At 40.1% G+C, this 14,832-nt stretch overlaps 1 protein-coding gene across 1 annotated transcript; it reads right to left on the reverse strand.

The window, feature by feature from the left end:
* Positions 1 to 5,328: 5,328 nt before the first annotated feature.
* On the reverse strand, positions 5,329 to 14,587 carry LOC109104662. Its single transcript, XM_042749861.1, has 5 exons — positions 14,451 to 14,587; positions 13,167 to 13,481; positions 6,754 to 7,068; positions 6,403 to 6,537; positions 5,329 to 5,862 (listed from the first exon to the last, which is right to left on the reverse strand). The coding sequence occupies exons 1-5, from the start codon at positions 14,497 to 14,499 to the stop codon at positions 5,687 to 5,689; spliced, it is 990 nt and encodes a 329-aa protein (XP_042605795.1). The 5' UTR covers positions 14,500 to 14,587; the 3' UTR covers positions 5,329 to 5,686.
* Positions 14,588 to 14,832: the final 245 nt, after the last annotated feature.

A 14,832-nucleotide genomic window follows, 5' to 3' on the forward strand; every position in this document is an offset into this window, starting at 1 on the left:
CTTTAATAGAGAAGGCTGACTGACTAAACACTCTTTTCCTAAATGGAATGACACAGTCTCCTCTGGATGTTCCTCTAGTGAGGCGACTGGTGTTGGACCTTAAACTCAGAAACTCACTAAGAGGTGGAGTAGCCAGGCCATGCTAAACAGATATTTGTGAACTTAATAAGATTTTCCAAATTTAATAAATTATATTTTGACAGAATATTGCAGTGGTGAAATTTATGTGGTTTCTTATCCAGAACTTTAAGTGTTTGTTTGTATAGGGACTGTATTGGTTTCAAAGTGGTGTGGTTTGCCTGAGACCAGCTGGTGAGGCAGTAAGTCATATGCGAAAAGATCAGTGAATGCATAAACATTTTGGCTGCTCGGTGGACATTGAATTTCTGATAAATCGAAAATTGGATAGATTAAATTTTACTTTCTTAACAGTTTTGGTGATATGAGAATTAAAGTTCAGTTTGGAGTCTATGAGAATACCGAGATACTTAAATTCTGTAACTATTTGAAGTTTTTCTCCAGATATTACAATGTCCAGATTTGCTGTAGAGTTGGTAGTTTTAGTAAAAAACATACAGACTGTCTTGGAGACATTTAACTGAAGGCTACACTGGTTTAGCCATTCACTGATCTTTACCATAGTGTGTGTAAGTTTAGTTGCCACTGCTGTTTTTGATGGCCCATGCATGTATATGTATATATGTACATTTGAATATTTACTTCTGGGATCACACATGGTAGATCATTAATATAGATGCAGAACAGAAGAGGGCCCAGGATTGACCCTTGGGGCACTCCTGAGGACAAGTGAAGGGGTTCAGACTGATAGCTGCCAATAAGGACTGTTTGTGATCAGTGGTAAAGATAAGATGCTACCCACTTAAGATCATTATCTGAGAAGTTGAAATAAGAAAGTTTGGAGAGTAAAATTTTATGATTAACAGTGTCAAAAGCTTTCCTGAGATCTAAAAAGATGGCTCCAACAATGCGGTTCTTGTCAAGTAATGATTTAATGTTTTCAATGAAAAAGCAATTAGCTGTGTCGGTAGAATGGTTTGGCCCAAATCCAAATTGTAATGGATGGAGGTCTCTAATCTGTTGAGATATCTACTTTTCCAAAACCTTTGACATTACTGGCAAAATACTAATGGGTCTGTAATTGGAAATGATTTGTCTGCCTCCAGATTTAAATATTGGGGAAACAATGGCTTACTTCCATGCATTAGGAAATTCCCCCTCGGAGATAGACTGATTTATAATTTTTGTGATGGGGATAACTTATGATGAACCTAGATCTTTCAGCATTGTGGTATCCATTCCAAACACATCTTTAGTGACCTGATTAAGGCTTCTATATTTCTTTCAGAGGCACTGGAAAACACAATGCTGGGCTCTGACGACAAAACTGAACAAGTACTTGTGTCTATCTGTGAAAAACACAGTGCAATAGATGCAACAGAGTCGACAAAATAGTTGTTAAATGCCGTAGCAACACCAGCAGGATCAGAGATACGTTTTCCATCTAATAAAAGTTCAACAGGTTTTCTTTCTTTGTGTTCCTGCCCCATCAGTTTTTTTTAACTGATCCCAAATCAACTTTGAATTGCCCCCTGCTTTGCTTATTATGCTCAGAAAAAAGTCAGCCCTTGACTTTCTCAACATAGATGTTAATTTGTTGCTCAGCATTGTAAAATGGTGTTTATCATGACATAGTTTTGATTTATTTGCCTTTTTTTTTGCAAGGTCACGTTCTTTCATCACTTTCAGTATTTCAGCATTAATCCATAGAAGGCTACTCTTGGAGTTTCTATTTCTAAATTTCTGAGTAAACTCCTTAATGAAATATTGCAGTTTACTTAAGAGCACAGTACTTCCCTCATGTAAGTCTTTCCCTGCAAGTAAATTACTCCAATTAAACCTGTTTATTGTGTTTTTGAAACGGTCCTGCTCTTTGTTAGGTATTCTGGTTGATTCTTGCTCCTTAGCAGTGGAAACACAAAATCTTTTGCTGGTTAATTTTCTTGCGACCAGAAGTAGATTGTGATTCGATAGTCCTGTGATCATGTTAAAGTATTTTGTGATTCTTTCTGGTTTGTTTCTAAATATTAAATCAATCTGAGTACCAGTATTATGGGATATTCTTGTTGGGCCCTTAACTACCTGCGTTAGATCAAAGTTATCGCTTATTTGTTTGAGATTTTTCCTGGCTGATCTATCTTCCCAGTTAACATTAAAATCTCCCATTATTATTACCGGTACTTCTTTTTCAAAGTTGCAATTTAAAAGCATGCTGCGGAAATTTTCATAAAAATCAATTTTGGCCGAGGGTGGGCGATAAATTACTATAAGGCTAAAATACATTTGTGGAGATAAAATAATTTTGAATCCGATACATTCCAAGTCACTATTTGACAAGTCTATTTCCTCAAAGAGAATGCTGTTTTTTATGTACACCATAACACCGCCTCCTTTAGATTTCACCCTATCTCTTCTGTAAATTTGATAACCTGGTATGTTAATGGCTGCAGGAGGTGAATTTGCATGAAGCCAGGTTTCAGACAGACATAGAAAATCCAAATTTAAGTCTATTAAGAGATGTTGGTTTTGTTCGTTTTTTGATATGTGACTGCGTACATTAAGGTGTCCACCAAGTAAACCCTTTTGTTTTAAGCTCGAGTCCCATATTATTTTAGAGTTGTTGACAGTTTTGAATTCCATTTCCTGTTTTTCACGACTGCTAGATTTGTCGTCAACTTCCTGTTTTGCTCTGTAGTACTTCTGGTCGTAGCTAAACTACTTATGTTAGCTTTATTTTCACTTGAATGGAGATGTAACTGTAACAGTTGTCGAGTTGGTAGTTTTCACATGCATTATTAGACCCATATGGTGATTTCTGCTGAACCGCGGTGCTGTGAACAGGATGGGCAACGTTTCCCGAGTTCCTCGCCGACGCACAAGGTGCTGATGGAGTTAGCATGCGCGGCACTTCCCAGGTAAACAAGCCATTCCTCCGGGAAAATCCAGATTCCTCCTCCATCGAACCGGCAGATCCACGCCGCTCCCCGAGAAGACAGAATCAGGTAGGTGAGTCAGTTGTTTGAGTGGCAGAGTCTCAGATGAACAGTCTTCAGCTGTCGTTGAAATGATCACACATCTTGGGTAAATGTCCAGCAGCAGCAGAAACAGCATCAAACACAAGCTCATGGTGTTCCGTGTTCCCAGTTAGGTCAGCTGGTGTCTGGGCTCATTTAGAGCAGGGGTGTCAGACTCCTGGAGGGCCGGCTTCTCCTTTGCCCATATCCAGACAGCCGACATTCTAAGGGAGATGCAGCATCTTGACCTGTTTAAATCTTGTGGTCTGGTGAATTTGGAAATTTGGTTCCTTCCTTAATTGTATTGTGTGTTTTTTTTTTTTCTCATCACCAGTCTTTTCAACCTCTCCCTTGATTCATCAGAGATACCTAAAGATTGGAAAGCTGCTGCAGTAATCTCTCTATACAAAGGAGGAGATAGCTTAGACCTATAGACCAATTTCCATCCGGCCCTGCCTCTCAAAGGTCTTCGAAAGCCTTATTAATAAACAAATTACCAACCATTTCGAATCCCACCATAGTCTTTCTGACATGCAATCTGGTTTCTGAGGCAGTCGTGGATGCACCTCAGCCACACTCAAAGTCATAAATGACATCATAACTGCTATTGACCAAAGACACTATTGTGAAGCAGTATTCATTGACCTGGCCAAGGCCTTCGATTCTGTCAATCGTAACATTCTTATTGATAGATTAAAAAACCTGGGCTTTTCAAATAACTGCCTTGCCTGGTTCACAAATTATTTTTCAGACAGATTTCAGTGTGTTAAGTCGGAAGGCCTCCTCTCCAGACCTCTGGCTGTTTCCATGGGGTGCCTCAGGGTTCAATTCTCGGGCCGACTCTATTCTCTGTATACATCAATGATGTTGCTCTTGCTGCAGGTGACTCTATGATCCACCTCTATGCAGACGACACCATTCTATATACGTCTGGCCCGACGTTGGACACTGTGTTAAAAAACCTTCAAATAAGCTTTAATGACATACAACATTCCTTCCGTTGCCTCCAATTACTTCTAAATTCTAATAAAACTAAATGTATGCTTTTCAATCCATCACACACTGCACCTGCCTGCCCAACAAGCATTACCGCACTAGACGGGTCTGTATTAGAACATGTAGACAACTACAAATATTTAGGGGTCTGGTTAGAATCTTCACCCTCCTTCCAGACCCACATCAACCAGCTCCAATCTAAAATCTAGGATTGGCTTCCTTTTCCATAATAAAGCCTCCTTCACCTTTCCAGCCAAACTTGCCCTTGGGAAAATGACCATCCTCCCAATACTAGACTTCAGTGATGTAATTTATAGAATCGCATCTAACCAACTCCTTAGAAAATTAGATGTCGTATATCACAGCGCCATCCGCTTTGTTACCAATGCTACATATAAAACCCACCATTGCAACCTCTACAGTCAAATCAGATGGCCTTCACTACACACCCGGCGTCAAACACACTGGTATCATCTCATTTACAAATGTCTACTGGACAAAACCCCTCCTTACTTAAAACCATTAATCTCCAGAGCAACACCTTCTCTAAATCTGTGCTCAAGCAGGTATATCACTTTGACTGCCACTAAAGCCTGCACCCCCTTTGGCCGCTTTTCCTTCCAGTTCTCCGCTGCTATTGATTGGAACACACTACAAAAATCCCTGAAGCTTAAATCTATTGTCTGATCATTGTACATGCTAATCCGATACACTCTTTTATGCCATTAACAAATTTTTGCACACTCTAATCAGTAGAGTTCTATATTTTGCACAATCCCTCTCCCACAGCCCTGGTCATTATGCCACCCACTATAGTGTTTATTTATGCACAGCCACTTTGTATTTCAATAACTACACCTCTCTACCATAGACCCTATATTATTTTTTATTTTATTTTTTTCCAAACATCTACCTTCATATAATGACATTTGTACAAATTCCTAACTGTTTGATCTGATGACCTGCACACTGTATTATTTTCTTATAATTTTTTATTGTGTACTTTTTTGTCTTGTAATTACATGTGTAATTTTATGTTCTCTGCACCTCAATGCTTTTATCTTGGCCAGGTCGCCGTTGCAAATGAGAAACTATTCTCAACGTGCTCACCTGGTTAAATAAGGTTTTAAAAAAAATTTATTTGCTGTTCTATTCTATACTTTTTTCTCTGCTTGGTCAAGTTTTTAAATAAGATTTTCATAGAAGGTTTCACTTTCTATTTTAAATCGTTTTATAACGTTATAAACGTACAGTAGAAAAAATATAACAAAAACAAGCCCCATGCTATTGTAAAACAAAATCTTGATTAAATAAGTTAACTAAAAATGTACACAAACTGCATCTGTAAGATTCATTTCAAGGATAGAAAATAACTGAGAGCTTATGAAATCATTCCATGCCATCATTTCTGTTGCTAATTATTATTTTGTTTAGAGCAATTATGTTCAGAGTCAAAAATGACATTAATTAGATAAATCAATGAATGCAAAAAAAGATGTGTTAATAAATAGCTGTGCAAGGAACAGGGAAGGTGCAGAGCATCAACGGATGTTTTGCATTATATCTGGACATATCTGGAAATCAACTTTCTGCACAATTCAGAATTCAGTTGTTCTGAGAGTCAGATGGTAATATTCAGTCTCTTCTGTTCTGACCAGTTCATGTCTTCTGGATCTGATGTCATAAACCAGCACAACAACTGTAGCCACGCCCACAAGAGCAGAGAGAGCCAATCGGATTACAGCTTCATTGAAACCACAACAGTCCATATTGTCTGAAAATAGAAAGATTTAATGCATATAAGTCTTATTTAAAACAGGCCAGTTTTGTGGGCTATTATTAGGAGATCGGGCATACTAGGAAGACAATATGATTGTGTCTTATTCAACTATGACTGTAGAATATAGGCAATTCTGAACTCTTTTTTTATTTACTCCTAGAACCCAACCCCCCCTCCCCTCTTCCCCCCCGGCTCTCAGACATCCGGTTCACTTCTCTGTCGCTCGTCTGCGGTCTGTTCTCCGTTCCTGTAAACTCAGGGGGGAAAAAAGCAAATGCCCTCTACCCCAAATATCCATAAAAAAGATAAATCCCTGGTAATGCTTGGTTTATTCATATGTATACCTTGAATGCAATGTAATTCTGCTTTGGATAAAAGCATCTGCCATATGCATAAAGACAAGTTTTGAGTGGTTTATACAGTCAATTTTGGTACTGCACCAATGCAATGAATATATGTTGGGTTTTGATTTACCTGAACACAACTAACAGAGTTCTGCTTTGTAAATAAATGATAATATCATCAGTAATGTACCTGAACTTGGCTGATAGTGTTCAGTTTTGTTGTTGTTCTCAGTTTGATTGACGGTTGAATCGTTCACCACAAAGCTGGGCGTCACACAATTTGAGCTTGACAAACTTTCCGGTGATGAAGTACTCTGTGGATATTCTGGTAATGATAGATAATACTTTGACTTCAGTCTCATCACACACACTTTTTATCTTTATTTACAGAAATGTATTTCATTTTAAGTAAAGCAGCCAATATCATAAAATGTGGTTGTAAAAATAAATAAATAAATAAATAAAATAAAATAAATAAAAAACACAAATATATAATTAAAAATGAAGGTTAGTGCAAATTATGCCATAATGTTCTACTCACGATAGACTGTTACATTAAAACGTTCATATTTTGTCTCTTCGCCGACAACTGTGAGATGATAAAGTCCAGAGTCTGTGGTTCTGGTGTTTGTGATGGTCAGAGATCCAGTCTGATTCAGCTTCAGTCGGTCTCTAAATCTCCCAGCAGCACCATCATAGATTGAGATTGCTTGCGTGAGTCTGTTAAATTCAGCTATTCTTGTGCTTCCAAACATCCACTGTATTAACAAATATGTCTGTGCTTCAGAAACATCAGTGTTTAGAGTGACAGAATCTCCCATCATCACTGATATTCTCTTCATTGCATCGGTCACATCTAGAAAACAAACAGAAATATATTTTGTCACAGACTAAAGGACTGTTCACAACATGAATGATAACTACAAATATAGCCTTGACAATAATTTCTACATAAAATGTCATAATAAGAATGTTCAGTATAATTTAAACCAAACTTTTATCAGTATCTTTAAGAAAAAATAGACACAAATTGAGGCTCTGAGGCACACATATCCTATTAAATAAATTCCTGGACAATACAGCCCATAATGAAGGGCCCCTGAGCTTTGGCCCCAATCTAGAATACAATGTAAAATAAATATCATTTATAAGGTCTGTGCTGTTGAAGAGCATTTACAAGTCTGCAGAACTCATACAGGACGGTCAGCTATTTTGGGTGGTTCTGAAATGATTTGTTCCTCATTAATGGACACATGTAATTCTTTTTTGAGTGTCACCTGATACTTCTTCTGCACTCGTTTTTGCGTGCTAAAAGAAGTGAAACATAGCACTCACTCTGTGGATCAACTGATTTTTATCTTATTCAGTTAAGAAGTTACAGTTACTGAGAGATCACAAACTACCTTGAATTAGCTACATGCCTGTTGAAGACATGTTAATATCATTGATACTTATTTTGAAGCTGTGCATTTTTAGTGTTTTACAACAAGATAAAATTTGTTTTGGTATATTTCTAGTTGAATTCCTTCAGCATGTATAATTTTCATAAGCAGTAAAACAAATCACTTACAAGAATACAAGGGGGGGGGGGGGGTTCACTCATGAGAGGTACGATGCAACAATATAAAAACTTCCTAATCACGTGAAGAAGGAGGCGGGAACCGGCGGACAATCAAACGAAGCTTTAATAATAAAATAAACACAAAACAGCGCGACAGCCCCTCACGGACGACTGCCGTGCACAAACAAAAATCAATCACAAAATAAAATCCAGGCCTGGTCCTCTCTCGTCCTTCACTGTCGTCACTCCTCTTTTGTATCCTTCTGATCTCCTCCGTGGGACTCGAGACCGGTGAGTGGAGCAGGTGTCGCTCACTTCCAAATCACTCCACCGGCCTCACTCCGTTCCCACGGTTCTCGGTCCGGCCCCACTCGTCTCATACCCCCATCGCCCCTCGCAGGCCGGGGGGTACCACATACCCCCATCGCCCCTCTCAAGGTGGCTGCGGGTACCTGGGGGTAAGGACAGACAGACGAGAAAAAAGGAGATGGAAGGATGAGGAGCGACAGAGACGAGAGAGGGGAGAGAGGAGAAAAAAAAAATTGTTCCGGTTCCCAGACACACTGCCGCTCGGCCCCCCACCAGCTGTGTGAATTCTTCCGCGGTGCCTGGGGACGACATTGGATGGCCCTCGGTGGACGGCACAACACCCCTCTGCCGCCCGGTGGACGGCGACGGCTCCTCCGCTTTCGGGCAGCCGACAGGAGTCCCCCGTTCCCTGCTCCTCCCCATTCTGGCAGATGGCAGCAGGCTCCGGCCCCTGGCAAATGGCGCTGACTCCTCCGCTCCCTCAAGGACAGCAGCCGCCCCTCCACATCTGGGGTGGCCAGAAGCGGGTTCGTCCATCCCCAGCAACTCACTCCAGCCCACTGCCTCGAGCGTCCACGGCAGCACACTCCTTTGCCTTGCTCGATGGCACCGTGGATTCACCACAGCGGTGAGGGATCTTCGGCAGTGCGTCCCTTCTTCCTCCCGGGTTTTGGCACCAGTGTAACAATATAAAAAATTCCTAATCACGGGAAGAAGGAGGTGGGAACCGACGGACAATCAAACGAAGCTTTAATAATAAACACAAAACAGCGCGACAGCCCCTCACGGACGACTGCCGTGCACAAACAAAAATCAAACACAAAATAAAATCCATGCCTGGTTCTCTCTTGTCCTTCACTGTCGTCGCTCCTCTTTTGTATCCTTCCGATCTCCTCCGTGGGACTCGAGACCGGTGAGTGGAACAGGTGTCACTCATTCCCAAATCACTCCACCACCCCACCGCCCCACTCGTCACATATGCTTAGCGGCCTCTTTACATGTTCTCACTGTTATAGCCTGCGGCTACAGTTCTGCGCTCGGGAGTAGCGTCCAACCCCCGCCATAACCGCATAACTGCGGTTTCTGAGGCGCCGCACGAGGCAGTGGCTTGGAGCGATGTGTGCGGCCTGGACTATGAGGACAGTTCTGTGCTGGAATTTTTTTCCACTTAGCTTGCTCTGCCCCACTTGAGTGCGATAAATCAGCAGAAATGCTTTTACAATGTTTTGCCCACCACGGCTTCTGGCCGACACATGCAGTTCTCTCTCTCCACATCACAAACGCCGTGGCCGTGGATTTCGCCACCATTGCTGACATGGTGGACCGTGGTTATACAATGATGCCGCTGGTGGACGACACTCTAGCCGAACATCTTGCGCTGAACTTGGCCGTGGCCTGGAAGTCTTGCCCCCTCCTTCCTTTGAATGCGTGTCGGGTCACATCTAATCTCAACAGGAAATTTTACTTGGCTTCAGGTCAGGTTTCTGCCACGCCCCATGGTGACGGTTTAGTGGCACCTTTGGCTCAACCTCACGGGTATTAAGGAAAATAATATATCTTTTCTCATGAATGCAGCCAGATCTCTTAAAAAAAAACAACAACAAAAAAACACTTGTACTACAGGCTCCTAACAGAAGTTACTGATACTTCTGCTGTTCGTCAGGGACTGTGCCCTCCAATAGAGAGCGCTCTTGGACTGCTAATGCACATCCACCCTTCTCACTGCAGTCCCCAGGCTCTAACATTGACTGTCTTGCCGCTAATGCACTCCGAGCGCTCCCTCAGACACTCTATGCAATTCACCCTTCAAAGTTCGAGGGACGGCCCAAGGGTCTGGCAAAGATGGACCGTTTTATGATGGCCCACAAAGTTGCCGCTTTCTCGCTAGCAGCGGGGCCCGATGTGCATCCTTTTGTAATAAATCCTGCTGTAAACATGCTTCAGGATTATATACAATGAAACACAGCGACCTTGACACATGCATTTTCTGTGCTTATGGATACCGCCAGCTTTTTTTACAGCCGATATTTTGTGCAAAAAAAAACAAAAAAACATGGCAGCTTATGACCAATATTGGATTTATGCCATTTGAATCTTGCACAAATGCCAAATGTTGACGGTAAAATCTATTCTGTTTCGGATTCAACCAAATGATTGGTTTGTCACGATCAAGCTGAAGGTTGCATACTTTCATATTCAGATCATCAAGAGACACAGGAAATTCCTCAGGTTCGCTAAGAGAGCAAAGCTTATAAATTCTGTGTTCTTCCCTTCAATTTAGCCCTGGCTCCACGGACTTCCACAAAATGCATGGATGCAGTCCTGGCCCCATTGTGGCTCTGGGGTGTTTGTGTGCTAAATTACCTAGACAATTGGCTGGTATTAGCACAATCACAGACTCAAGCACACTCTCATTGATGGTGAATCATCTAAGCAGCCTGGGTTTATGCATTAAAGTACACGCACTAAGCTCTGTGTACTTTCTAAAATCCACGTAAGTGGTAAGTGCACACACTAGCACTTTGCGCACTTTCTAAAATCCACATAAGTGGTGAGTGTGCACGCAAGAGTCTGCACATTTTCTGAAATCGCGTATGGTAAGGGTTACACGCTCAGCTTCATGCCCTTTCTTCGAGTTGGTTAGGCCTTGGTTCTTTGGGCTCCACTCAACCAGTGTGTCTTTTATTTATATACAAACATGAAATTAATAGATGTGGTGGCACGGTGGTATGGGTCTGCACATGACGCACGCATCTTGAGAGAGAGCGCACTGGCACAACTCTGTAAGGAGGGGCAGCTTTCTGGCATAATGCTTGGCGACAGTGGCTACCCTTTAAAGAAGTTGCTGATAACACCTGTCCTACAGGCTCCTAACAGAAGTTCCTGATACATCTGCTGTTCATCGGGGACTGTGCCCTCCAATAGAGTTCTCCAATATAACTATTGTTGGTAGCACTGTGGTGGCCCACTCAGCCGTGGTTAGTGGAATCGTTCAGTCTGTTAGCGGTTCTCCATGGGATATTCCCCTCAGACAGGACTTGCTGTCGCAAGCATGGGGAATGATCTGGCACCCAAGGTTAGATTTATGGAAGCTGTGGGCGTGGCCTTTGAGTGGCGTGAGTTAATATGTCCCGGTATTTCAGTAGAGTATTACATATAGTACAGGTGCATCTCCATAAATTAGAATGTTGTGGAAAAGTTTATTTCAGTAATTCAACTCAAATTGTGAAACTTGTGTATTAAATAAATTCAATGCACACAAACTGAAGTAGTCTTTGGTTCTTTTAATTGTGATGATTTTGACTCACATTTAACAAAAACCCACCAATCTCAACAAATTTGAATACTTCATAAGACCAATTTAAAAACAAAAACTAAAAAAAATCATAGGCCTTCTGGAAAGTATGTTCATTTACTGTACATGAACTCAATACTTGGTAGGGGCTCCTTTTGCTACAATTACTGCCTCAATTCGGTGTGGCATGGAGGTGATCAGTTTGTGGCACTGCTGAGGTGGTGTGGAAGCCCAGGTTTCTTTGACAATGGCTATCAGCTCATCTGCATTTTTTGGTCTCTTGTTTCTCATCTTCCTCTTGACAATACCCCATAGATTCTGTATGGGGTTCGGATCTGGGGAGTTTGCTGGCTAGTCAAGCACACCAACACCATGGTCATTTAACCAACTTTTGGTGCATTTGGCAGTGTGGGCAGGTGCCAAATCCCGCTGGAAAATGAAATCAGCATCTTCAAAAAACTGGTCAGCAGAAGGATCATGAAGTACTCCAAAATTTCTTAGCAGAAGGATGGCAGTGACTTTGGTTTTCTTCTTTAAACACAGTGGACCAACACCAGCAGATGACATTGCACCCCAAATCATCACAGACTGTGAAAACTTAACCCTGGACTTCAAGCAACTTGGGCTATGAGCTTCTCCACCCTTCCTCCAGACTCTAGGACCTTGGTTTCTAATGAAATACAAAACTTGCTCTCATCTGAAAAGAGGGCTTTGGACCACTAGGCAACAGTCCAGTTTTTCTTCTCCTTAGCCCAGGTAAGATGCCTCTGACGTTCTCTGTGGTTCAGCAAGTTTCTTGACACATCTGCGAATGGTGGCTCTTGATGCCTTGACCCCAGCCTCAGTCCATTCCTTGTCAAGTTCACTCAAATTCTTCAATTAATTTAGCTTGACAATCCTCATAAGGCTGTGGTTCTCTCGGTTGGTTGTGCATCTTTTTCTTCCACGCTTTTTGCTTCCACTCAACTTTCTGTTAACATGCTTGGATACAGCACTCTGTGAACAGCCAGCTTCTTTGGCAATGAATGTTTGTGGCTTACCCTCCTTGTGAAAGGTGTCAATGATTGTCTTCTGGATCACTGTCAGATCAGCAGTCTTCCCCATGATTGTGTAGCCTACCAAACTGAGAGACCATTTTGAAGCCTCAGGAAACCTTTGCAGGTGTTTTGAGTTGATTAGCTGATTCGCATGTCACCATATTCTAATGTCTCATGAATTATTCTTTTTGTTAAATGTGAGCCAAAATCATCACAATTAAAAGAACTAAAGATTAAAACTACTTCAGTCTGTGTGCATTGAATTTATTTAATACACGAGTTTCACAATTTGAGTTGAATTACTGAAATAACTGAACTTTTCCACAACATTCTAATTTATTGAGATGCATCTGTACTATATGTAATACACCAAAACAAATAAACAATAATAGATGAACGTAACAAATTTAGCTACTTTAATCTTAAAACAAAAAAAAATCTTAGGGGCAAAATGAGTATAATTAAATGCAATAGATCTATTTTTTTTATGATAATTACTATATTGAAAAATCAGCTAGATTTCAGTTAAGACATAGGTTGTGACTAAACTCTCATAAATAAAACAAACACAGATAAATGTAAGGTATGTAAATGTAAAGAAAATATTGAGTAACTATTTACCAAAAAACATTAAAGTAAACAAACAAACAAACAAAAAACATATCATAAAATGCGGTTGTAAAAAATTTTAAATGACAAATACAGAATTCAAGTGAAGTTTAGTGCAAATTATGCCATAATGTTCTACTCACGATAGACTGTAACATAAAAACTTTCATATTTTGTCTCTTCACCGACAACTGTGAGATGATAAAGTCCAGAGTCTGTGGTGCTGGTGTTTGTGATGGTCAGAGATCCAGTCTGATCTAGCTTCAGTCGGTCTCTAAATCTCCCAGCAGCACCATCATAGATTGAGATTGCTTGCGTGAGTCTGTTAAATTCAGCTATTCTTGTGCTTCCAAACATCCACTGTATTAACAAATATGTCTGTGCTTCAGAAACATCAGTGTTTAGAGTGACAGAATCTCCCATCATCACTGATATTCTCTTCACTGCATCGGTCACATCTAGAAAACAAACAGAAATATATTTTGTCACAGAAAGGACTGTTCACACCAAGAATGATAACTACAAATATAGCCTTAATGATAATTTCTGCTTAAAATGACATAATAAGGATGTTCAGTATTATTTAAACCAAACATTTATCAGTATCTTTAAGAAAATATAGACACAAATTGAGGCTCTGAGGCATACATAGCCTATTAAATCAATTCATGTGAAGGGCCCCTGAGCTTTGGCCCCAATCTAGAATACAATGTAAAATAAATATCATTTATAAGGTCTGTGCTGTTGAAGAGCATTTACAAGTCTGCAGAACTCATACAGGACGGTCAGCTATTTTGGGTGGTTCTGAAATGATTTGTTCCTCATTAATGGACACATGCAATTCTTCTTTTTGAGTGTCACCTGATACTTCTTCTGCACTCGTTTTTGCGTGCTAAAAGAAGTGAAACATAGCACTCACTCTGTGGATCAACTGATTTTTATCTTATTCAGTTAAGAAGTTACAGTTACTGAGAGATCAAGAACCACCTTGAATTAGCTACATGCCTGTTGAATAACAGCAAATTAACATTGATACTTATTTCAAAGCTGTGCATTTTTAGTGTTTTACAACAAGATAAAACTTGTTTTGGTATATTTCTGAATTCTTTCAGCAGAATTACTTGACACACTCCTAAAATAATCAATAAAAATAACCAAAAAAATTATAGTTGTAGTTATTCCATGTTAAATACAAATTAACCATGGGTTTGTTGCAAAAAACATAGTTTAACTATGGTATTTGTGTGATTATACCAATAGTAATCAATACGCCCAATATAATATATATATATATATATATATATATATATATATATATATATATATATATATATATATATACTAGTTGTATAATCACACAAATGCAATAGTGAAACTGTTTTTTTATAAAAGCATGTATAATTTTCGTAAACACATCCATAACTTACCAACCATACGACACGAGCACAAACAGAACAAAACAAAAGCGTTAACCATATTCCCTGGCCGTTTGTCACCACTAATAAAGCTGACTCACTGAGTTTTGTCACTGCATGTCGGCAGTGCTCGAAGAGCTTGTTCGCTAGGCGTTCCCTAAAATGTTGTGTACGCATCAATACCCAACCACCCCAAGAAGAAAAGGAAGAAGAAGAAGAACAAAACGAAAACAAACAAACAAACGTTAAGTTAAAAAAGGGACTTATGTCAAAACTGTTTAGACAACACCATGCATGTTCAACTAAAATTATTAGCCTATGTATTTTGTCTGTTCATTTACATGACAACAACATTTTGTGGTCCTGAAAATTTAAACTCCCGAAATGGGTTTCA

Source organism: Cyprinus carpio, chromosome B22 (genome assembly GCF_018340385.1).
Source record: "Cyprinus carpio isolate SPL01 chromosome B22, ASM1834038v1, whole genome shotgun sequence".
In the NCBI taxonomy this organism is placed as follows: domain Eukaryota; kingdom Metazoa; phylum Chordata; class Actinopteri; order Cypriniformes; family Cyprinidae; genus Cyprinus; species Cyprinus carpio.